We start from the raw sequence: 24,617 nt of genomic DNA on the forward strand, positions 1-24,617 counted from the left end.
CGGTCCGCCTATCGGTCGATCCGTCTACACGTCCAATTGTTAGTCTCGATGTGCTAGTGCGCTGAGCAGCAGCCCGGTCTTCTGCATGGCGCTCGCGACCTCGTCAAACACCGCCTGGCGGACGGCGGGGCAGCGCAGATGCTCTCCGGCAGCATCCAGTGCCCGGGAGAGGGTGACCCGCGGGTCAGTAACCTGCAATTAATGTGCTGCAATGATGTTAGCCAGCCAACAAAGCAGCCAGGAAATATGTCACGCGAGTAGATGGCGGGTGGGCAGGTGGTGTGTGTGTGTGTGTTTGTGTATGTACATGGGGAAGGGGGAAGGAGCGGCCCGGGGGAAGGTAAAAGCAAAAAAATGCAAAAAGAAAACCCAAGTCGTGTCGACGTCCAGAGAAGGTGGGCATGGACGTTGAGCTAGCACCACATCCACGCCGATGCACGCCGTCTCCCCCCACTCCCACTCCCACTCCCAGACGCCAGAAAGCTCTGGAGCTCTAAAGCCCCCGACATTCCAAACATCCGAATTCCCGACGACTGACACCCTGTATCCTCTGTCGCCCTCAGTGACTGCTCCGCACCAGCCTGCGCACCAACCTGCGGGGCCCCTCCACCGCCTAGGGAGCCTTTCCTCATCTAACCCACGTGACCCGGGCATGATAGAGCCCTGGCATCATCACCATCATCCTCATCCTCCTCATTAGGCGGCCCACGTCACCCCACCCCAGCCACCCCACCTCCCGGGGATATTCGTGATAGGTCGCCGCCGCCCTCCGCGGCAGCAGCGCCAGGCGCTCCGTGGCGGTGGCCCCCAGCCGCACACACACCGCCTGGCCCGCCAGGTACACCACGGCCGCGTGGGCAAGCAGCCGCAAAGCACCCAGCTGGCGCTCCTGTCGCGTCGTAGGAGGGGAGGGGTGGTGGGTAGGTAGGTGGGTGGGTGGTGTTGGTGTTGTGGATATGGGCGGATCGTCCTCAAGAGCGAGCAGCTCTCTCTCTGGACCCAGGTAGCGCGCCCCGCTGCTCTTCGGCTATTGAAGCTAAGAACAAGGGCTTTTTGAAGCAATCCTCAAGGGCTTTAAATAAGTTGTTTGTTTTTTCGAAGTGATAATCGTGAACGAAGGAGCAGTAAAGACGGGCCCCCCGGGCAGCAGCAGCAGCAGCAGCAGGCGGGGCGCACACACCCCGGGGAGCCCCTGGTCCCCCCCCGGGGTGTCGCGGTTTGTCGTTATTCGGTTGCCAGTTGGAGAGAAAGGAAAGGAGTGCACGATCATGACACGAAAAGGAGGTAGGACAGGAAAACATCCCACACGATGGATGAATCATGAATGTATATAAAGTGAGCATTGTTGTAAATTTTTTTATGATTGTTAAAGCTAGCTGATAAGTTATGCTGCGAGATTTGTACAGCAACTTAGAACATACATATTCTTAGGTTCGGTGAATACTGGCGGCAACTGTTGGGTTACCTCAGCGATGACCGACGGTGACCTATCATCACACACCACCACAAAAAACCCCAGCACACATACCCATATTTCCCCCCCACCCCCCCAGACACACACACACAGAGAGCAGCACTATCACGTGAGACGTGCAAACCGCCGCGAAGGCGCCCACGGAACGCATACACATGCCGTACATACACACATAATATACACACCCCACAGCAAGACACACGCACCTTCTCGTCCTCACCCGCCGCTGCCACGCGGCCCAGCCGCCGCAGCACCTGCACGTACGATCGGGCCATGGGACCTGCCGCCGTATTCTCAATGCTTGGCGGCGCCGCCACTGCGCTAGGGGGTTCCATCACCTCCGCGGAGCTCCTCCCCGCGAGTTCGACCCTGCCGTACAGTGCTACTGACCCCAAATTTGAATCAGCTCTTGTTGCTGAATCAGCTGTTGTAGCCCCCGAACCAATACCGGCAGCAGTAGCACGCAAGGCCTCCAAGTCCCGCCGTATCGCGCCGCTTCGCTCCAAACCCAACCGGCCAGGAATCAGGTGCATCAAGGCGTGTACGGCATCCTGTACCGGTGGTGACGGCGGCGGCGGCGGCTGGCTTGCCTGCTGTGACACATTTGCGGCGTCGTCCTTGTTGGCGGCAGCGGTGGTGGCGATGCTGGCGGCTGCCTCCCTCAGGGCCGTTTCCAGAGCTGTGTCGTCGTGGGACAGCGTAGTGGTACGCGGCGGGAATATGCGGGGTGGGAGGGGTGCAGCGGCTGATGGACCGGACTGTAAGGGACCGAGAGCCCCGACACAGCGACACAGCGTAACGCTGCAACCGTGGGGTGGGGCGCATGATGACGCGGTGGAATGTCGTCCTCCGGAAAAGAAAGCGCAAGGACCCATCACTGGGTCTTAAAAAAATCAGAGGGGGGAGCAGTGTGGAAGGGAATACCACGTGGACGGGTGGGAAGGGGCGCTGGTCCGGAGGCAAATCGCTGGAGACAGACAAACAGGCAAACTGGGGGGGGTGAGAACTGACGGCTGGAACTCCAGACACACGGCAAGGGGACAAACACGCACGATGATGAAGAGGAGGAATACGAGGGGGAGGAAGAGAACAGAAATAAGAGGGAGATAACAGGGCAAGCTGATTGTCACAATTTAACAACGTTACACCTTACCACATGCCGTGCCACGTCACGCCGCGTCACCGCATGTACGGACATACCGGTACGGCACACAGTCAGACGCACCCTCATGCACGGCCAGCTGATCTGCCAGATATTGCTCGTAACGCTGCTCGCGGAAGCTCCATTCAGCGAGGGGGGGCGGGGGCGGCCCAGCCACTGCCAGCGCGCCACGTGCCTGTCCGCGCCCACACGGGTCCCACATCGTTCGTAACTCCCCCGCAAGAGAGCAACAACGCGGGCCGCAAGACATATGAACCTTCAATGAACCCACGGAATATCCTTGAGGAGAAAGTGATGGGGATGTTCCACTGTTAGGGGCAACAAGGCATGCGTGTGTGCCCATGTGTGTGTCTCTATGTGTGTCTCTATGTGTGCGGTGCGGTGTACAGATTGACGGCAAGCAGTCAGTCACAGAGCCGTGAAAGGCCCCCTAACGCTAGGCCAGGTAAGGGAGGGGAGGGGGTGCTCAGGGTGCTCGGGGGGATAACAGCAACGAGGTCTCGGAGGGTGGGGAGGGAGCCAAAGGTGCCTCCCCCAGCTGCCCGGGTGTCGGATGGTGGTGGTGGTGGTAATGGTGGTGATGATGATGGTGATGATGGTGGTGGTGGTGGTGGAAGGCCCCGTCCCTCTCCTGGCTCGCACCTCCGCCATTTGCAGCTGGCGTGCAAGCTGCATATGAAATGGTGGGACCCCGCCGCCTTCACCGCCGCCGTTGTTGTTACTGTCGCTCTGGCTGGACCCCGGGCTTTTCGCGCCTGTCGTACCACTCGCGGACCCCTCGTACTGCTGCACGTGGCTGACAAGCCGCAGCTCTCCAAGCTTCGACCGGTCGCCATCACCCCAGTCCGCTACCTATCGCAAGGAGAGTGGATGAGATAAGTTTGGGGTAGAAAGAAACCTGTTTTTGAGCATGACGGTGCATGGGTACGGTGGCGTGTGAGGGTGCTGCAAGAGATAGAGTTAGAGAGTATGTGACCACGCATCGGGCGTGGAAGACATGGCATGGCATTGAGAAAACCCGAGGGAATCTGATCCAAGCTTGCTAACTGTCGCAGCATAACGGCGACAGCGATGATCTTATTATTTTAGTTCTGCGAAGTATCTTGATGTCCAAAGTGGACCTCATAAATACGTGTCCAACCCTTCCCGCAAAAAGGGCCCGACAAGTTACCTGGACGTAGTCAAGCTTGCCTCTGGCTGCCTCCTCGGGCCTGACCGGCCTGTGTGCTGTAATAGCGGCCGCAGCTTCCTTGAATGTCTGCATTCAAAGGCTAAGTATAATCGAACCCTCACCATTGTGCGTAACTGAGTTTAGTCAGTAAAGCGCGTCATGTCAAAGCACGCGCAGCTTACGGAACTCTCTGTTCACCTTTCTGTCATTGTTTTGTCCTCCATCATGTTTAGATTTATGCTCTTCCGATTTGCGCACGCCACCAAAACCCTTGCCAGATTTTACCGCAGCCGGGACGACTCCGCGAAAGGCATCCCGATTGAAGTCATAACGGAATCCACTTTGGCGCGTGAAGCACCACTGATGCACCATGATGATAAAAAGCAAAGGCTTGTCTTCAGGTTAACCGTAAATGCTGCAAGGATTTGGTTCGTACAAGTTACTAGGCGTCATACGGTTTAGAGGAATGTCTGCAATGCAAGTCCTAATGTGACCCGAAAAGCAATTCTGTAACGATTCTATAAAAAATTACGTCGGCAAGTTTGTCGCTATATATTTGACGTCAACCGACACCGTTATCGGAACCTCACCAGTCACCATTGCACAGCCATGTCGTCACTCACTTCAGGGTGCGGATATATCTGCAAGCCAGGTTTCCGCTCGCCCTCCCCTTCCACCTCCCCTTCCCTACCTTCCAGCTTCCAGCTATCTAAGCTGCTGCTCACAGAGCTCTCTCCACACACATGCACACAGGGTGCATACGTGCTACGCTACACAAACTCCGTTGGGCACAAGCATTTCTCTCCCCGCCTGTGAATACTTAAATCATACACCGCTGCCACGTGCCCACCCCCTCTCACTTCCATGCAGGCTCCCCAACCCCGCAGCCAAAACTCCCAACACCTCCAACTCCCCTGACCCCGCACACCTCTTCAACGACGCCGACCAGACCAGCCACTACGCCCGGCACCGGCCGCACTACCCGCCGCAGCTGTACGACCTCCTATACACACATGCTTTCCCCGACCGCCGGCCCCCCTTCCACGACCTCACCGTCGTCGACGTGGCCACAGGCAACGGCCAATCCCTGGGTCCCATGCCGACTGACTTCGGAACCTGCGTCGCTCTGGATGTAAGTCCGGCGCAACTGTCGGAGGTGGCGCCCGCTCTGCGTCAGCGTGTGCAGATGCAGCTGGGTGATGCGCACTGTACGGGACTGCCAGCCGGCAGCGTAGATCTGATGACGGTGGGGCAGGCACTGCATTGGTAAGCTGGAGGGGTGAAGGGTGAGGTAGAGGGGTGAGGTGGAGGTGTGGGTGGAGGTGTGGGTGGAGGTGTGGGTGGAGGTGTGGACGGAGGGGTGGGTGGAGGGGTGAGGTAGAGGGGTGGGTGGAGGTGTGGGTGGAGGGGGGAGGTGGAGGGGTGGGTGGAGGTGTGGGTGGAGGTGTGGGTGGAGGGGGGAGGTAGAGGGGTGAGGTGGAGGGGTGAGGTGGAGGGATGAGAGGCGGGGTGAGGAGTGAAGGGTGTGAAATGAATGAGGGAACTGAGCGGGGGAGGTACGGGGTTGCGGTATGAGGTAGGACATGGGGAGGAGGGAGGGATGCGGGGTGTAGCGTGAGATGCGGCCGGTGCGGGGATAGCTTGGGGAGGTGAATGAAGGGGGGCCCCGCCCCTTCCCCCTGGCGGCTGCTACCTGGACAGCCTGGCAGTCCCTGGTAGTGGTGAGGCACCACCTGGCCATGACACCGCCTCCTCTCGCTTACCCCGGCCTGCGGTCTCCTACCGCACCTACTCCTCCTTCCGCTGCTGCGGGGCCGCTGCAATTGCTACTGCTGCCGATGCTTTCCCAGGTTCCGAGTGGAGGACTTTTACAACGAATGCCGCAGACTGCTAAAGCCGTCGGGTAGGGCAGGGCAGGGCAGATCGCCCCGCGGGCGGTGCACGAGGGGGGAGCCGGCTTGCAGGCGGGCCGAGCCCTTTGGGGGGGGGGAGGAGGGGGCCGGGGAAGGCCTGCCTGCGCGCAGATCTCGCAATGTCCCACACGAGGGCGCAGCAAGGGTGGAAAGGCTGGGGGCACCGCTCACCGGTAAATGGCTCGGGGGGAGGGGGCCGGGGACCCCATATGAGTCCAGGCGCAGGCCCAGGCGAATTACGGTACCTGTTCGTTAAGCGCGTGCGCATATGTCTGTGTATGTGATACTAACCGCCAACTACGAACCACCTGATATTTGTGTTACCGTTTATCCTAGTCCACACTCCGCCTTTCTTCCCGCTTACACGCTGCCGGGCAGTACGGCAGTCCGTACTGTGTCGGCCACTCCATCCACTTGGTTGCTGGCGCCCCCGCACACCCCGGCACATGACGTCCTGGTGAAAACCCGCGAACAAAAAAATAACACGCAGGCGTTCTGGCAGCATGGACGTACGATTTTGGGCAGTTATACGGCTTCGACGGGTCACAGCAGCTGTACGAGCAGCTCCATGTGGGCATCCTTGGGCCGTACTGGGCGCCGGGCCGCCAACTTGTGGACCGCTATTACGTTGGTGGGGGGGCCCGGAATGGGTCGAGGGGTTCGGGGGGTGGGAGCGGGAAAATGGGGGTTGAGGAAGGCACACGAAAGCGGCCCCGCCCCGGACCTCACCTCGAATGAGAAGGCTGGGGAAGCGGGAACTACCACTGTGTAACCGAATCAACCAACTAACTGACCAACTGTTCACTACCTGCTCCGCCTACCAGCCGTTGGCCAAAACCGTCGGTGGGCCAACCTACGCTCCCACGCCCAACTGTCACCTCCGCCTCAGCCCAGAAATGTCTATCGCTGCGTCCATTGCTTTTCTGTGTTTGTGTACTGGCTGAACTTCGTGGTTTCGTTACGCACCCCCGGTTGCATCAGACTTGGAACCGGGCCTTATTGAGCATTTTGGAGAGGTACGGAGGCTGCAGCTGCCCATGACCGTCAGCACGACACCTGATGAGCTGGTGAGTGCGGTTTACGACGCCTTACCAGATACGTCCCGCAGGCACCCGGCTGCCAGTCCTGCGTTTCATGTTCCTGCTCTGCCGTTCTTCCGGTTGACTCTGTCTGTTGACACACAGCGACATCACCGCAGGATAGCTGGTCTAGCGCATCTATCGTTGCCATTGCAGCAGCTACTGCTACTGCTGCTTCTGCAGCTGCGGCGGCGGCGGATGCCAATTTGTCGCTAGCGCCATTGTTACCGCGGCCACCCACTTTGCTTCTGCTGCTACTGCTGTTTCTGCTGCTGTTGCTACTGCTGCTGCTGCTCCAGGCGGGTCAGGTACGCTCCTGGTCTGCGTACCCCGCATTCCTTCGTGCACACGCGTCCGGCTCCTGCGGCCAAACCGACCCCGCGGAGTGGCTGCGGCAAGAGTGCCTGGCGGGCCTGGAGGCGGCGGGTGCTGGCGGGGGCCGACTGACACTGCAGCGAACCATCACGCTGCTGTTGGCCATGCGACCGAGAGCGCCTAGCAAATGAAGGAAGGCCTTTGCGGAAATGGGTTCGGAAAGTAAGAGGCAGGGTAATGTGTGGCGTCGATTTGGCAAGGAAGGGGAGAGCGGTTGGAGGGGTTGGGTGGTGGAGGAAGGGACTGGCTTGCTTTGGCGGGTTGCTTGCCACGATTTGGGTGGTGGTGTATTTATTGATTGGTGGGGTCTGGGGACCACATGGTCTGTTCGTGGTGCAGTAGCTTTGTTGGAGAGACTGGATGACTAGGCACACTGGACTGTGGCGCGGTGGATCGGAGGTGCAGAGAGCCGGAATGCAAAGCGGCCCGCGGCGATAGCGTTTTCTAAGTGACCAGGCTTCAGCCATAAATACTCAAGGTTCTGTAACACTACCCTCTCAGACTTAGAACAAAAAGAAAGGTGCAGTTTGACAGCACCAGTGTTCCTTGCTGTGCGTACAGCACAATCGTACATTATCGCTACCGGAACGTTTTGACCTTCTGCAGGGACCACCAATATCGTCTGCGTTTCTTACTACGGTAGTCGTGTACCACGCAATCCACCATGGCGCCGCGGCAGAACATCCCTATTCGCGAAATTCTGTACCAGTTGAGTCCTTACCAGCAGGATGTGTTGAAGCAGACCTTTTACAACGCGCCAAAGACCTTCCTCCGCTTCTGCAAGGAGGTGTGTTTTGAATGAAGCGATGGCTTGTCATGTCGCCGAAATCAGTGATGGACTTACGCGGAGTCATGGTGCTTGCAGAAAGGAGCTAACATCCTAATTGCTGGCACCTTGTTCTTTGGGATTAAGGGGTAAGCTCGTAAGAAGAGCATTTCTTCGTTAGTGAGAACTAACATAGTTGGTGTTTGTGTCCCTCAGCATGCATGCTTTTATAACTAGTCCAGCTATATTCATTGCTTGCTTGGAACTGGTTTTCTGCGGCTACAGGTACACGGAGCACGAGATGCAGAATGAGCGACTTGCAGAGCGGTACTGAGCGCTGATGGAGGATGGTCGTTGGCTTATGATTTTTCATAGGTAGATGTTTTGTGGATTTCTGGCGCTGATCGGGATGTGGTGGGGTAGCTGGGATAGGGTTTTCGGCCCACACGCGTGCCTATGGCATTCGGTCGAAAACGCGCGTACTTTTAATGTGTAACATATCGCAGCACAATCCCACTTGGGCCCTCGAGTGAACCCTGTTGTAAGACCGGTGGTTCGGTGGCACAGATATGGTCGTTAACTCTCCAGGCGGCAGGGGCTGTCAAAGGCACATTGTTAACTGGGAGCCTACAAACAGTTTAGTTAGGTCATGCATCCCATCCTTCTCTTCCCCGAACTATCCACGATGATTTTTTTTGATGGTTGTGACGGGTACGGAGGGCCCTTTAAGCCAAGAAGTGGTTACCCCAGAATTGGGTGCTTAAATAGGTGCTCAGATACCGTACTGCTACGAATTCTTCGCGCCACACCTTTCGTTTTGGGCCACGAAGTGTGTCACAGTGGAAAAAGCTCTACGGGGAAAATTATTTGCTTGTCGCAAAACTGTCTGGCACGAATGTGTAGGCCGACGGTTTCGGGGTTTGTGTATCGGGGCGTTTGGTAAACCGCACCTGACTTTAGTGCCGCACCACCGGGCCTGTCTTCTGTTCTTCTGCGTAAACATATAGTAAACGATCTGTCCAGCAGTTTGGGAGCTTTGACGCTGTCGCTCCTTGTTGTGGCTTCCCTGGAGCCCCGCGAAATGTGTGTTCACGTAAAAAATGTGTTCCATAAAAACTGACAGCCCTCGCGAATTGGTGTAACAAAACGAAAAATTCCAGCTACATTTTTGGGGTACCCAGGTGTGGCGCGACGAATTTGTAGCAGTACGGTAGGATTTTGCGTCAGCTTATTTTACACAGGTTTACCAGCTCCCTACCTCTAAGCATTACGGTAGGCACAGTTCTCTTTCTATCTTTATATGGCATATTCTGGCTATGAACGTGTTAAAATAGTCATAACCTGTGCTTGTACCTAGAGACTAATCCGAATGAGAGCTACATAACTACATACCTACGAAGTTGTGGAAGTACACAAGCTGCGTTTAGTTACTTGCATAATTTCCCTTTGCGTTATTTGTGATTTGAGTTTTTGTTTTTGGTGAATAATAATAATAATAATCCATCAAACTTGGTTCTGATGGTGTTTGCTGGCTCATACACAGTAGATTGATGTCAACCACGTTATCGGACAGGGAATTATTAGGTTACTCAAGTTTACATCAGAACCTCTTCCCGACTAGCACGGTCATATGCAAACCACCGAAAACATCACTCCTCAAACAATCTCAACGTACTCTCAGAGAACACCGCAATTCCCGCAGACTGGGCAGGATCTCCTCTGGAACCTACAACTTTGTGACAAGTTGGACTTGACTGAAGTCAACGGGTCTCCTGTACAGTGATGTTAGACACGCTGAATTCTATGGCGCGTAAGTCATTTGTTTCCTTGCCACAAAGGATGGATGGTAGATAGCATGCGGTGTAGTATCCAGATGCCAGCGATGGAATTAGGCGCTGGGCGTGAACTTGGTTGCGAATCTGCATGAAGATTGAAAAGACATAGTTAGCTTGTATGCCTGCTCAGGCCGATAAGTATTGCTTCTGTGCTTCACAACTGAGCATAAGCGCGCACCCCAGCATGAAACCATACCCCAGTACTTACGCGAAAGCATTGTTGACGCCTGGGTTGGCCAGGTGAGACTCGAGGTTCTCAATCGGGCCCTGCAAAACAGGATGACGCTTGTAAATAATTGAATTAGCGATGCTGAAACAAAAGAAGTAACAAGCGATCCTCACAAAATGCCAAGCCACATAATTGTCTGACCTTGCCAGTCACAATGGCCTGGACGAAGAAGCCGAACATGGAGAACATAGCCAGGCGACCGTTCTTGATTTCCTTGACCTTCAGCTGTGGATCAGAAGGGGGCAGTAGAGAAGTAGTGAGTGAAGTGGTCTAGTGGTGAAGGCTTGCCAGTCTCCTGATTTATGAAGACTTGCCAGGAAAACACTTTTCTTCTTACCTCGGCGAAGGCATCCGGGTCCTCAGCAAGAGCAAGTGGGTCGAACCAGGGGCCACCAGGGTGCAGCTTGTCAAGGCCCTCGCCAGCCGGGCCTGATGAACCAGAACAAAGGGAAAGCAGCGTACTTGCCATACAGCGAATCAGGACACTGAGGGCACTAATTGAATCCCACCTGAGCCTTGGATCAAGCGTCGTAGGATCACATGACATTGAATGGAATCAAGTCGCCCAACAACCAGGCCTTATTGCAGGCACAGCATGGATTTCCTCTGGTAAATTCGGTAACCCCCAAATAACCTGAATTCTGTAGCCCACAAAAAAAATCCGTGATACCTGATTTCGTAACTCACCGCCGTTGACGCGGAAGCCCTCAATGGCGCCCATCAGGATGACCTGGCAAGCAAGGGTAGCCAGGATGGATTGCGCGTGCACAAGGCCAGGGTTGCCAAGGTAGTCCAAACCGCCCTCCTGGAAGATCTGAGCGCCTGCCTTAAACCACACGGGCTCAGCAATCGGGGTGCCATTCTTGGCGAGCAGCTCGGGGGTCACGCAGCCCAGAGCACCGAGCATGGCCCAGCGGGCGTGGATCAGCTCAAGCTCGCGGTAGCGCTTGAAGGTCTCCGGGTCCGACGACAGACCAGCCGAGTCCTGCAAAAAAGAGCGAAGACGGGAAATCGCTAAATTATCAGAGCGCGTTCACTGAATTTTCGATATCATGCAGCATAAAGGATTAACAATAGTCGGACAGCAAAAATGCTATAGGCCAGCACAATCGTTCTTTGGTTCCAGTCAATCCCGACAATGAGCGCGATAATAATCCCTGTGGCACGAGAGCGGATGCATGCCATGCCGATGGACGGTGATGGACAGTGTAATGGTGGCATGCAAAACGACCAGGAGAGGACTCGACGCGGCCATCATCCGGCCGATTCCATTGATGTGCTGGTGGTGGTGGGTGTTAAAACCCGGGAGAATTCGACCCGGAGAAGTCGCTGAAGTTGACAAGAGTGAGAACGATAATGGAGCCTCGAAGCATTAAGGAAGATAAAGCTTGCCAGGCTTGCGGCCACGGGTGAGGCTATAACCTTCTTCTTGTGTCATTCAGCTGTTCAAGCTGGACGCCGTCTTAGGCTTACCCAGCCGTAGTCACCAGGGAACTCGCCGGTCAAGTACGAAGGAGCGCTGCCTGACAGGGGACCTACATAGGCGCATGGGCGGAACAATCAAAATCATGTAGATCTCTCCATTCCGGTCGAAATCCAATCATCCATGTAGACTACATAAACACGCTTACATATCCCTAGAACCAGATTATGTCTTGACATTACTTACCCAGCCAAAGTGCACGCTCAGGGCCGTAGAACTGAGAAAGGCGCTCAGATGTGCCATTGCCCCACCAGCCAGCGCGCTCCCTACACGTCCGCAAAGGAGTCAAGATCGGCATCGTTAGCAAGCAACATCAACTTGCATAAATATAAGCAACCTAGCCATCGAAAAGTACCGCGAAAACGAGGCATCGGAATACACATAACCAGAACATGTCAACCGCAACTTCACAAATAGGTTAGAAGGTTCTGCATAACAGATCTAAAGTATGGCTTGCGCCAGGAAAACTCATACATCGTAGGAAAAAGATGACGTGAGCGCAAGCAAACGCTGACATGCTAGCCACCTACCGGATGGTCTTGCGAGGTCCGGGCGGAGGGGCGGCCTTCTTAGGGCCAGCGCTGCCCTTCTTCGTGAGCTTGGCCTGTGGGGCCGACATAGGTTTTTATTGTGAGATTCCGGAAAGATAGATGATTCATACTATGTGCCGTGCTACAAGATCAATATCACTATTGGCATCTACAGAGCATCATGTATTAAAAACTTATTTCGAAATGCTATAGATTGAAAGACAGCGAGTCAACAATTTCCGATACCTGCACGTTGACGACAGAGCGAGAGATCATCATTTTTTTCTGACGATAACCTGCAGGACAAGTTGGACCTGGGACAACTGGGCATGTCAGAGCAGCAAGTTAATATTTCCCTCGAGATCTTGTACGATGTACGAATATCATTCGCAGGTGCACAGCAATTCGCACGGCAAAAATTCCCTAGATCGCCTACGGAAAAGATATATTCGTCCTTCACAGATCTAGCTTATTGAAAATAATGACTTAAGCTGTCATTCAGTAGGAGATACTAGCGATATTGGAGCTTCGTGCGCCATGTTATCATGACTTTTTTATGTTTTTAGTCCTTCATACAGATTTCCACGTAACTTTGAAGGAGTTGCCGAAATAATACAGGGCGCATCATATGCACACTATGTTTGGCTGGTAGCTATGTCATACACGCTTATTAAAACATGTAATAACTAGCTTACGCGATATCCTTAAGACAGTTATTGCACGCTCCGGCTCCGGCTCCGCTCTCGGCTCCGGCTCCGCTCTGAAGCGATGCCGGAACCTTGTATACAGCATCTTTATGCTGACCGTTTGAACGTTGGAACTGATTGAAGCCTTCCATGGTTGTAAATTAATCAAGGCAAGGTAGCGCCTCAAGAAATTGGTTACGCAAGATGAGTTTGTTTAACCATCGACAGGACTGTAGGGCGGACCGGCAGAGGATCATAGCGCACCCTTACCTAACCAAGCCGACTTTACCTCCAAGGAATCATGTCTAGCCTGAAATTACCAACCAAAGCAACTGCGCTGATTACTGTGGGAGATGCGCGCGGTTGATCCTAACCCACTCTTCACTCTCCTGGTAGAACTTGCACCTTGGCCTCGCCGTGCCTGGTTCCAATATTCCGGACTGGCCCGCGTACAGGCCGATCAGAACGCTCATCAGATTGGCCTAACCTGAACACGCGGCCTCCTGCGATACACCCTAAATCTCAACCTGGCGCTCTTCACAGCAAAGCCCATGGACCTAGGTTTTGAGTGGATGACATGGCGCACCGTGGCCTGGACACTCATATGTGCCATGTGCCATATCGCACAGTGTTTAACCAATATCAGTGCTGACGAACAACGAATCTGCCGTAACCCATAAGCCCATAAGGTACGTGATACTTGAATCGGGTTCCGGGGCGGCAAACCGTTCGCCGTACGTTGCATGTATAGAGTGGACTTTATTCCGCCGGTTAGCTTTGCACTGTATTTCAACCTGCTCCGATTGTGAAACAACACGAATACGAACAGCAACAACAGCAAGAACAACAACAGGAGCAACATGAGTAACGACAACAATAGCCGACTAACCGCATGCCCAAAGCACGGCGCTCGCTAGGGCCCTCTTTGCAAAAGCGGCCTAGCAGCCTTTCCTTCTCCTGCACAGTTACTAAACAGTCCTAAACAGCTGCCGCCTTGCCACAAGCCATGTATGTACAACCCAATTCGCCATTCAGAGAGGCCCCACTGACACATGTGCCGCACATGCAAATGCAAGGAAAATTGTACGAGACGGGGTACCGCTGTGCCGCTATTAATTCAGCTGCTTTGAAGCGCAAAAAGGAAACATTGTATGGAAAATGTGCAGGTGTCGTGCGAGCATGGGCTATTTATTGCACTACACATCAAAAGGAAAAAACACACCGGGTCCCTCTCCATTACCTAGGCCTCAGCGGCCTCGGAAGAATCCTCCTCTACCACCAACAAGCCGTCGCCGTGGATGCCGCTGTCGGCGCCGCGGCCCACGCCGCCCAGCTCCGTCGCACCCACGACGCCGCTTAGCGTGCGCCGCCAAACGCGGTACGGCACATCCTCGTTGCCTCCACCTCCGCCGCCAGCCCCATCCTCTCCATCTCTTCGTTCCCGGCCTCTAGCTGACCAACCATCGCCGGCCCCGTCTGTCGTACGACGTCCGCGCAACGACAGTCTTCCCGCCCCGGCCATCCCTCCGCCCCCTGGAGTGTTGAGGTCTCTCCGTCCAGAACGTAACCGCCGCAGCTGCTCCTGCAACTCGTGAAGCTGCTGCCGCTCCCGACTGATGGTGACGGCGCCGCCGCCGCCAATACAGGCGTCGCCGCCGGTATCCCGCTCCTCCGCCGCCGTACGGGCTTCGCAAACATCTGCACTGGTATCCCGGCGGCGGGTGAGTGAAGAGACAGAGGCCAGGTTGATATGCCAGGAAGGAACCCCTACGGGCCCAGAAGATGATGCCACGTCGGCCGCCGCCGCCGCCGCCGCCGCCTCAGACGACGACACCGCCGCCGCCACCGCGGCTGCCTTCCGCAGAGCCCACCGCGACACGGGCGACTGCGGAGGATCGTTGGCAGTCGTCGGCCCGACGGCGCCGCCGCCGCCTCCATTACCTTCATCAAGGGCAGCAACGGCACCGCAGTCGCGGCTGCTACTCCCCCCGCCCACATCGTACTCGTCTTCGTCGCAGTCGTACTTGTCGATGCCGTAGAAGATGGCAGCAGCAGCCAACATTTCGGCCATGCGGACATCAGCACTTGAACGCTTCGCCCAAATCTGCGGTACTGCAGGTGTGGGCGGCGGCGCCGGCATTGCTGGCTTCAGCTCCGCCTCCGCCTCCTCCGCCGCCACCGGCGCCGTCGCGGCCACTCCGCAGCGCTGTTGTGCCGTGCTGGGGCCCGAGCTACCACTTGGCCCAACATCAAATGCAATGTGGGATCCCCTTACCGCCGCCGCCGCCCCCGCCGCCGCTACCTCTGTCGCCACTGCAACCGTGCTCCCAGGCGAGGGTGGAGCCATCGGGCCGGGGAAACAGCTCTCCGTCTTCAGCGGACCACCCGAAGCAATGCCCAATCCATCCCCCAGGGGCTCTCTGCGTCCCGCCATAGTGTCGGAGTCAAAAGCGCGCAAGGTGGTGACGTCCCGACTAGGAACCTCGTACACCGCCAGCAGCGCCGCCGCCGGCGTCGGCTCCGCCACCGCAACGGCAACCCCGCGATCGCCGTCTGCCCTATCGCGATGGGCCTCGCTGTCGTTGCTGTCCTGTCCCACCGTCGTCGCCGCGGCCGCCGTCGGGGCACTTGACATGTGCCGCCGCCGCGCCGCTTGACTGTCGTCCGTGAAGGCGGTGGCCGCCGCCGCTGCAGCGACAGCTGTCATGTCCGCGAGCCCGCTTCCATCGGCGGTGGCGCAGCGGGACAGCGGACTACGCCCGCTACCGCTGCAGCCGGGCGCCGTGGAGCCCCGTGTCGTACGGAAGCCCGACGGCGACGTCAAAGCCTCCCTGCCTTGCAATGCCGAGGCCGTCAGCGCAGAAACGCCGACGGCAGCGGCCCCTCCTGGAGCGCGGGGTCCGCTGACGTCGCCGCCGCCGTTGTACGATACTTCGCCGTTGCCAAAGCTTCGACGCGGACAATCAGATCGCGGTATCAACGCTGAGGAGTTCTCGAACTCTCGTAATTGGACGGTGCGGCTTCCGGCCCCCGTGCTGCTGCTACTGCCGGTGTTGCTTTTACTGGCGGATAGAGTCACGTGAACGTTCATGTCCATCCACCCAGATGTACGGCGGTCGATGGTGCGCCCAGTGACGGTGGCTGTGGTGCTGGCGCCGCCGCTGCCGGGTGTAGCCGCCGCTGCGGCAGCAGCAGAGCCAATGGCATTTACGCTGACGGCCCTGCTGGCGGCGCGACCCAGGGCATCGCGGCCGCCGCCGCCGCCGCCGCCAGCTAGGGTATCGCTGTACGGCGAAGACGGCCATTCTCGCAGGTTGCCGGACAACCTGCACGGTTCGTGAAGACGGCGACAACATTTTCCGGCAGGGCATGCAGCATGGGATGTACAATACACCTGAATCGAATAACCACTAATCACCTGCAGGAAGTTTAAACTCGCTTATTGCTCCCCCGACGGGAGGTGTGTGCCAAGTGCTGCTGCTTGGACCTCCCCCCCCCAACGGGCTGCGGGCTGTCATACCATCCGGCAGCTGAAGCACGGTGCTCCGGGCAACAGGGGGCGGCTGGAGCCTAAACCACGAATGCTCCCGGACCCCGCACACGAGCACCGGTTAATACACACACACACACACACATCGCCCCGAAACCAGTTCTTACACCTCTCCCCCCGGCCCCCCCCGCCCCCCCCCGGGCCCCCCCCCCCACACACAACAGCACCTCGGCACCCGCTCCTGCGCGTCCTGACCATCCATCTTGCCCTCGCCGACAAACCCCGACGCCACGTGCCCCCGCGACGGAGAAAGTGAACCATGGGTCACTTGGGTCTGTACCGCTGCCACTGCCGCCACTGCCACCGCCGGCGGCGCTGCCGACGGCAGCGCTGGCCCTGCAATCAACAGCGTGTTCCGTGTCGCCCCCGTCGTCATGACGATACCACTGGTTTCGGAGCCGTCTCGCGACGGCAGCACCGCTTGTGTCCGCGGAGTGGCGAGGGGCGAGGGTGCGAAGGTCGGCAGCCCCGCTCTGTGGTTTCGCGGGCTCGATAGCTGTGGCTTCTGCACGTGAGGGAGTGGATGTGGGCGCGGTAGGGGGGGTGGCTGCTGCTGCTGCTGCTGTGGCGGCGGCGGCGGCGGCGAGCGAGGTACGACCTCTCCCCTGCTTCCCGCCAAGAGGAAGCCGCCAACGGTGTTGCGCTACGCCAGTCGGGGAGCAACATGTGGGCAAAGATGGGCGGGTATTGGTAATTTCTGTGCGTGGCGTGTTTGTGGTGTGGGACGGGGGGGTGGGAGCGATGGATGGTCTACGGATATCGGCGCAGAACCGGATTGAAAACGGAGGAGGAGGAGGAGGAGGAGGTTGAGGGGGAAGGGGGAGGGAGGAAAAGGGTTGAGGAACAGTCCGCGCGTCAGTACGTGGTGGGTTTGGGCCGTGTGGGCAATGTGGGGGAGGGGAGGGGGGAGAAAAAACCCAAGCAGGCTCACGAAGTACTTCCGCGGCTTTCCGCCATGCCACTCCGTTTCGCTCATGTCCCGCCGCACGTCCCGTCGGCCAGGTACGTGCCACATGTGACACGCGTTACTTCTCCCGCTGTGCAGTACACGTACGCAATCGTCGTACGGACCTTTCTCGTGGGGACCTGCGGTGACAGCGGTTGACCTGTCGTACGAGATAATGGACCACCCGGGGGTTCACCCGGGAAGCCAATGACGCCGCCGCCGACGGCAGCGGCGCGCTGTCCCCAAGCACCGCTGTCCACCCCGCCCATATCGCTGAATCGCTTCCTTCGCGCCATGGGCGGCGGCGTCCGCCACTTCTTCGCCACCATGGAAAGCTCTTCGGCGTCCTGTGGCGCGGCGATGTTGCGGTCGTTGCGATGTTGGTTGTGGTGGTTATGGTTGCAGCTGACAGGAAGATCACCCATAACCCACATCGGGAGTCAACAACCGAACCAACCGCCGCCGTCGTCTGTGGCGATTCAGAGCCCGGAAGGCCAATAAGGGGCTCCCACGCCCCACCACGCCAACGAGCCCCAGATGATCATGACAACACCAACACGAGATGACAGACGAGCTGACCCACCGCTTGGATTATACTGCTGCTGGCGTGAAAGCCACAAGCCAGCTCCGATACCGGTGATAACTTAAAAAAAACTAAAACAGTACTTGCATTCCCACATCCTACATTGCACTCCTCACCCGCCCCCCCCCATGACATTGCAACTGAACCCCATCAGCTGGCAACCAACAACCACCTAGAACCAACCAACCTGTACGATGCCACCGCCGTGCGGTCCCAGGCGCCGCTGCAACGACCGCGTCGATACCGAGGGTGCGATGCGCGCCGCTGTGAAGGGCGCATTCGTGACACCAGGGAGGCGAGAGCCACGGTGCGGGGGGAGAATCAGCGACCCACGGGTCCGTCCAGGGCCGTGAACGCTGCCGTCGTCGTCATCATCATCGTTAACGTTATTGTTGCCGCCGAGTCGTCCGCTGCCGCCGCCGCAGCTTCCGTCTGAGTCGTCCCCGCTGCTGTCATCATCGTCACTTTCGCCTTCGGCATAGTTGTCACCGCCGTTGTTGTACGGCGTCGCGGGGCCGTACGCGCCACCGCTGGTGCGTTCGGCCGGGTCCATGCTGAACGCCACGACCTCCTCACACACAGGGCTACCCCGGCGGTCACGGCGAGGGTTTCGGCGCCGTCGGGCTGTAGACGCCGCCGCCGCAGCGGCAGCAGCAGCGGTTTCCTCTGACACCGACGGCGACTGGCCGCTGCCGCCGTCGCCGCCAGGGATGATGTAACGGGCCGCTGACGGCCCCATAGGTGCACCCGAAAATGTGCGTCGCGAGGAAGGCGCCTTAGCCAGGCGGCCAAGCCGCTCAAGAGCGCCTCCTGATGCCGGGCCTCTGGACTTGCGGGAAAACACGCGAGCCAGAAGCCCCCCGCCGCCGCCGCCGTCGCCACCGCCGGTGCCGCTGCTATCGGCTCCGCCGCTGGTGCCGTCACCCTGATACACCCGGCTGAGGGCTTCCTCGTCCACATCCTCCATTTCCGCAGCCACGCCGCCGTACGATACCGCCGAAACGTCGTCAGTGTACGGCAAAGGAGCCAAGCTCAGTCTGTCGCTGCCGATGGCCGGAGCAGGTGTCGTCCAAGCGCCCACAGCGGCCGGCGGAGACGGAGGCGCTGCTGCTGCCGTCGCGGCCGCTATGCCCGCAGGCGACGACGGCGACGACGGCGACGAAGGCGACGACGGTGGCGCTGCCGCCGCCGCCGTCGCTGCCGTCGTCACAGCCCGGTTCTCGTCCATCAATCGCCGCTGTGCCGCCCATTTGAGTAGTGCCTGTTGGTGGTGATGTTGTTGTTGTTGTTGTTGCTGCTGCTGCTGTGGTTGTTGTTGTGGTGGTTGCTGGTGATGTACGGCCCGACTAGAATTCCAGACACGGGCCATGACCGGTGGCAGCGGCAACGACGGCGGAGGCGGCAGATGCGGCGACGGTTGCCGTGCAACCAACGCTGTCCCCGCCGCCGATACGGCGGCGGGTGACGATGGCACTGACGGCGCTGACGGCGCTGACGGTGAACCTTGCGGCGGCGGCGAGCTCGCCGTATCAGCCCCTCGCGGGCTGTTGGCAGCGGCGACGACGACAACTCCGGCGGCTGCGCTCCGAGACTCATCCGCCTGTGACGTCATCGAGGTCGACCGATCGCCTCCGCCGCCTCCGCCGCCAGGATTAGCCGGATAGGGCCCATCCAGACTGCCGCCGCCGCCGCCGTCGCTGCCGCCACGGCGACCATCCTCATTGCCGTCGAGCGACGGTCCGGATATCGCCATACGTGGTACTAGTAGTAACGCTGCTGGTTGGACGACCTGATGGTACGACGGCGGCTTGCTGGCGGTCGTGGGCAGATCCCCGGAGACCGAAACGGCGGCGGCGGCGGCGGCGGCGGCCGAGTCGCCGGCGGTGGAATTGATGAGCGATGCTGCTGCCGCCGTCAGCGCTGCCGCCTCTTGATTTCCTAGCAGCTCCGGCTCCGGCCCCGTGTTAGGTCCACTGGATGAGGCTACATTCCGGGGCACCTCCAGGGAGGGCACCTGCTGGGCCTGGGCCTCGGCGGCGGGGTCCAGGGGGTCGAAGGTAAGAGCGCAATCACCCTCCCTGGAGTTGAGATCCTGCGGGTAGGGGGGTAGGGGGGTAGGAGCGATGTGAGAGACGGGACGGGTATGAAAGAAAGAGAGATTAGGAAAGGTTGTTGAGGGATGGCAAAGGTAAGAGGGGTGAAAGAGCCGAAAGGGGTAAATGACCAGCTCTGTCCGAATAGCGCTCCTATATCCCCCGTGTTGTGTACGACACACACTTTATCGCGTTTGGCGCAGCCGACGACTAAGAAGCGGAATACGAAAAAAGGCAAGGGAACCTCTTGTCGTGCCCGCCTCACCGCCCTGGGCTGCTCCGCCGTCGCCGTCGCCACCGCTGCCGCCGCCGCCGTCGTCGTCGTTTCTGAGGTCGTCTTCCGCCGCCGCCGCCACCAAGTCCCCCCAGCCCACAGACATGACGCCAGTAGCATTGGCACCACCACCATCGCACCGCTGCAGCCGACAGCCACCACCATAACCACCTTCCCGACTGACGACAGTACGGTTCCCTGGCGGTTGCTGTCCAACCGCCGCAACTGCCCTAGTAAGGCCCTCCGGCTACTGCCAACGCTTGTAGAGGTCTGCCTTGCCGTAGTCGTCACCTGAGCCCCCACCATCATATTCGTCGTTGTCACCATCCTTGATGATGTTGCGGACCCGAAAGTGGCTGGGGCGGCGGAGGCCGTGTTCGTCGTCGCCGTCACCGTTGCCGTCGCCGTCGCCATCGCCGCCGCCGCCGCTGTTGCAGCTGCTGGCGGCGGCGGCCAAGGCTCCGGCTGCTGCTGCTGCTGCTGCTGTGGCGGCAGCGCCAGGTGGCGGTTGAGAGGTGCCGGCGGCGGCGGGCTTGTGGCCGTCAGGGCACTTGGCGGCAGCAGCCGGACCTGCGGATGATGTGGCAGGTGGTGGCGTGACGTGGCGTGGGAAACAAATACATGGTGAGATTGCATTGCGCATGGGGGGCTTTGGGGGAAGGGGGGAACGACGAGCGCTGTGGCAGGTTTGCCCTGTACTTGTAAAGCTACGTGAAAAGGTGTGGGAGCTATTTCGGGCTTTGGATTGCAAGTCTACATGGCAGGTAATGATACAAGTTGTGGTAAAAAAAACAATGAAAGGGTAAATTTGGCTGTGTATGCTTCAGCCCGATGGCTTTCCTACACAGGCTGGCTATGGGGTGGTGGGTTGAGGTGAGGTGGGAGTTTCCCATCAGTTCACTAGTTCACTACCGCAGTCCGCATCCGCCAAGGTACGGCATCGTACGGCACCTGATCCAGGGGAACACCCAGTGACGTGGCAATCGCATGCTGGAGTTCACCCGCCAGCTCATGTACGACAGCACCCGAAGTCCTGGCGACCGCTGCACCTCGCAACCCGGCGGCGGCGGCGGCGGCGGCGGCGGCTCCAGGCCCTCCTAACCGCGGCAGCGCAGGAGAATCTGCGTTCTCAGCATTGCCGCCAGCGCCGCTGTACAGTACGATTTCCAGAGAAATGCTGACAGGAGGCATGTACGACACGCAGGGCACGCACAACCCGTGCAGTGCAGTGTTACCGTTGGGCAGCGCCGCCAGAGCTGCCTGTACGGCAGATTCGTTAGCGGTTGGCGGCAGGCGTAACGAGGTCTCCAGCATCAGCGCCGCGGGTAAGGTATCCCCCTGAGCATCGCCGCAGCCCCGAGGTGCCGCTTGGCCGCGTGGATCCTACGCAGACAGCAGACGTGGCATGGAGGTAAAGCCGTGACACAAGGCGCAGCTGCGACTGCCGCCGTACATCAAAAACACAAAACAACAAAGGGTTGCAGACAATAACAATGACACGACAAAATTTGGCCGAGGGTTGTTACCGGGACGTGTTTTGCCTCACACCCTCGCACCCGCCTCGCCCCCTGCCAATGTACGACGCTAACTGACTTATCAACCAACTCCCAGGCGCCTACTCTATTAAGAAAAACCCGTGCATATGGATTCCCCTGCGTCGGTATTTCCTTCCCGATACGCACAAGGTTGAACCACGCATAACCCCTCCAACCGCCTGGTGTACGGCGCAGTACCTGTACGAATGCTTCGTCCTGCTGTACGACGCATAGCAGCACCAGCACATCTGCGGCACTGAGACCCAGCGCGGCTCCCAGTTGGGCCCTATATTCCCCCTGCCCGGCGTCGCTACAGTCGCTCATGAAGCCACCGCGGATAACTGCGACACGAGCACGCACATGCTTGGCCGCCACCTGCTTGGCCGTACATGCATATATTCGAGAAGTTGGCGATGGATCTTGGATTTTGGATTTTGGATTTGGATTCGGATTTGGACCATCACAGAGAACCCAAATTGCCGAATGGTGGCTTTACGAACACACCCTCCCCTGGCCGTCCTAGGCATGCGGGTGGATGCAAGTCAGTCAGGTATTACATAATAGTATTACGTTGATGGTTTGAAAACCTGTGAGGGTCGGGGGGGACTGGCGGGGAAACCAGCGTATGGGTAAATGGGGATGGTGCACCGGGCACGGCGCTCTTGGTGACGAGGCACGGAAGAAACGCATGGCGGGGCTCTCACCGACACGATTACCCTCGTAGCGAGCATCTCCTTCTGCAGGAACCTGCTGACATCTTTTAGCTGTGATTCCCCCAGGGCCGGAGCCGGGGTCGATGTGACAATCGCCCTAAAGCGGACCGGCAATGTCGGCTCAGCTGCGACATGATGTGCGCTTGAAACCGTCTTGAGGTTGTAAGCAGACTCCACCGGGACTCCGCGTTCTGGATTAAGACTCGATGCTGTAGCCGAGAACCAGGCAGAATGCAAGGTGTCATCGCTACCTGGGTGGTTATTTTTGGACATGCCGAAGGCGTGGGCGCAAGAGAGAGGGTGCGCCCAGAGCTGAACCACAACCAAGAAGACAAAATAAGCGGAACGATATGATATCATAGAAATCCAGGATTTCAAAGCTAGCTAAGCTCTCAGAAGGGCTACTGTCACGCAATAAACTCATGGAGAGCAATGTGATAGGTAAATTCATCCAGCAAATGAATTAACAAATTACATATTAAAAAACGACAAAGCACGTTTCAGTTCCGTTGAGCCCTTCTGCTCCACATTTTTGTACGGGACTGGTCTGCAACGGTTATTGATGGCTCAGCCTGTCCCCCGGAAGGAGCCTAGGTCGCTGAAAGGAAGTGATATAAAATGAAGTTTAGCTGAGATAAATTACCCAAATGAAATTAGGGGAGCTGCGTTTCCAAGTCAGTACCGTAGTAAGTATTTTGCTGTCCTCATTAGCTGTAAGCACAAATCTACGGCTAGTCACTTAACAATACATATAACTTCAGCCTTAGACCATTGTACGGTAAGTCTTGTTACACGGGAAACTTCATCCACTTGGCACATTTTTGTGTGGCAGCGGTTTGGCGCAGAAGTCGTAATCGGGACCTAGCTATTGCAGTATTTCTAAACCGGAGAGGAAACCTGGTCGGCTTTGATGCTGGAAGCGAAGTTTCGCAGGAGGTTCCCATGAGTAGCGAAGCAGCGCTATAGATGAGAGCGACAGCCGCTTCAAAATTTCCTCACGTGTCGTGGGCCGTCGTTTCACAATACGTGCGTGACGCTTTAGTTGCCAGCAACTGCACAACGAGGGCCGAACTCCTTTGGGTGGCGGCCGGCCCTGGGTGCAGGACAGGATTCGAATAACCAGCTGTCCCGGCGGGTCAACCCCAAACTGCTGTCTTACCTTTACATTTTCCCCCTTAATTTTAGATTGGAATATCCTAGTCCTGTTCCTTCATAAGACTTTAGCCTTTAGTCTGAGCAGCGTCCGCGTCCCGATGGGATTCATCAGCTGGTCAAGGTGCTTCTCACCATAGGAGGGGGGGTGTTAGGTTTTCTTGTTAGTTGTTAAGTCGTTAACTTTACTCGTGGACGATCATTTGAGATATGGATAATGTACGACCTTTCGGCGCCGCCTAGGCTCTGGATGACTATTTAAGTCGTTGTGTTGTTTAGATTGTTATGTCATCGTTATTACATCTTGTGCTGGATTAGCTGGCTTACGTCGCTCGGCCCTCGTTGTAACATTTGTGACATCCCAACGAGAAACGGAGCCTATGTGTGTGTGGTTGTTACAGTGGGCTCCAGACTCTCGAAGAGTAGAGCCATCGGGCCAGCTGGCCGTGCACTGCAGTAGAGACTAATATACCAAAAGATTATCACCTCAGATAATTAACCTCTCATCGGTAACCGCTCTCGCGAGCACATCAATTTGCCAGATATAATTCTCAAGAAGGGGTGATGTACGCCAACGGAATCCCAACCTTTCCGTGGAATTCCCAAAGCTGCGAAACCCTGAATGCGGCCCCAAAAGTCAACAATAACTCGACAAATTGCTTCTTCCGTAAGGGAAGGGCCAGGTAACAGTGCCGGGTTGGTTTTGATGTTTGCAGCCATATAACGTCTCCCATGCTCCATGGCTGACACCGCAGCAAGAGCCACAACATCCCAAACACATTGTTGCACTGATTGTGGGGCTTGGATAAGCCAAAGTTGCTTCCTTGAGACTGGCATTCCTATTGAAATAGTAAGTTGATCTGCTACTGCCTGTGCCACCGGACAAGCCCAGAAATGATGATAGCGAGGGGATACACCTCCCACTGAACCTATTGGATAACCTCCACAACCACAAATCGTTGGGCGCGACATCCTAAGATGGGAATTTCCTAACATAGGCACCCCATCAACCGCGAGACGCCACCAAACCTCTTTTTGTTCATTTTCCCACCGTAAATGAAACCATAA

The 24,617-nt window shown here is 57.5% G+C and overlaps 4 protein-coding genes across 4 annotated transcripts; 1 reads left to right on the top strand and 3 right to left on the bottom strand.

The window, feature by feature from the left end:
* Window positions 1–39: 39 nt before the first annotated feature.
* Window positions 40–3,900, bottom strand: VOLCADRAFT_99778 (uncharacterized protein; the record flags this gene model as incomplete). Its single annotated transcript, XM_002958472.1, has 6 exons — window positions 40–114; window positions 734–889; window positions 1,681–2,153; window positions 2,700–2,811; window positions 3,279–3,488; window positions 3,808–3,900. 6 exons carry the CDS (start codon window positions 3,898–3,900, stop codon window positions 40–42), a joined length of 1,119 nt encoding a protein of 372 aa, XP_002958518.1.
* A 516-nt stretch (window positions 3,901–4,416) lies between these two features.
* On the top strand, window positions 4,417–7,305 carry VOLCADRAFT_99779 (uncharacterized protein; the record flags this gene model as incomplete). The annotated part of the gene is made up of 6 exons (XM_002958455.1): window positions 4,417–4,436; window positions 4,678–5,073; window positions 5,658–5,710; window positions 6,211–6,351; window positions 6,702–6,787; window positions 7,186–7,305. The coding sequence occupies 6 exons, from the start codon at window positions 4,417–4,419 to the stop codon at window positions 7,303–7,305; spliced, it is 816 nt and encodes a 271-aa protein (XP_002958501.1).
* A 2,205-nt stretch (window positions 7,306–9,510) lies between these two features.
* VOLCADRAFT_110088 (uncharacterized protein) lies at window positions 9,511–12,331 on the bottom strand. The gene is made up of 9 exons (XM_002958473.1): window positions 12,264–12,331; window positions 12,018–12,091; window positions 11,674–11,753; window positions 11,478–11,539; window positions 10,692–10,989; window positions 10,342–10,433; window positions 10,150–10,229; window positions 9,984–10,046; window positions 9,511–9,859 (listed from the first exon to the last, which is right to left on the bottom strand). The coding sequence occupies exons 1-9, from the start codon at window positions 12,294–12,296 to the stop codon at window positions 9,829–9,831; spliced, it is 813 nt and encodes a 270-aa protein (XP_002958519.1). The 5' UTR covers window positions 12,297–12,331; the 3' UTR covers window positions 9,511–9,828.
* Window positions 12,332–13,713: 1,382 nt separating this feature from the next.
* Window positions 13,714–22,757, bottom strand: VOLCADRAFT_108161 (uncharacterized protein; the record flags this gene model as incomplete). The annotated part of the gene is made up of 9 exons (XM_002958474.1): window positions 13,714–16,029; window positions 16,421–16,758; window positions 17,325–17,546; window positions 17,970–18,046; window positions 18,359–18,825; window positions 19,261–19,874; window positions 21,101–21,532; window positions 21,883–22,059; window positions 22,389–22,757. 9 exons carry the CDS (start codon window positions 22,755–22,757, stop codon window positions 13,944–13,946), a joined length of 4,782 nt encoding a protein of 1,593 aa, XP_002958520.1. The 3' UTR covers window positions 13,714–13,943.
* Window positions 22,758–24,617: the final 1,860 nt, after the last annotated feature.

The sequence above is a fragment of the Volvox carteri genome (assembly GCF_000143455.1).
Source record: "Volvox carteri f. nagariensis unplaced genomic scaffold VOLCAscaffold_95, whole genome shotgun sequence".
NCBI lineage: Eukaryota > Viridiplantae > Chlorophyta > Chlorophyceae > Chlamydomonadales > Volvocaceae > Volvox > Volvox carteri.

What these genes read in the sequence shown, in the direction of transcription:
- VOLCADRAFT_110088 (XM_002958473.1), bottom strand. Translation starts at nt 12,296, where the DNA reads ATGATGATCTCTCGCTCTGTCGTCAACGTGCAG. An exon ending in TGAGCGTGCACTTTGGCTGG is followed by an intron (nt 11,540 to 11,673) that starts GTAAGTAATGTC and finishes GCGCCTATGTAG; the next exon opens with GTCCCCTGTCAGGCAGCGCT. An exon ending in GGCGTCAACAATGCTTTCGC is followed by an intron (nt 9,860 to 9,983) that starts GTAAGTACTGGG and finishes ATCTTCATGCAG; the next exon opens with ATTCGCAACCAAGTTCACGC.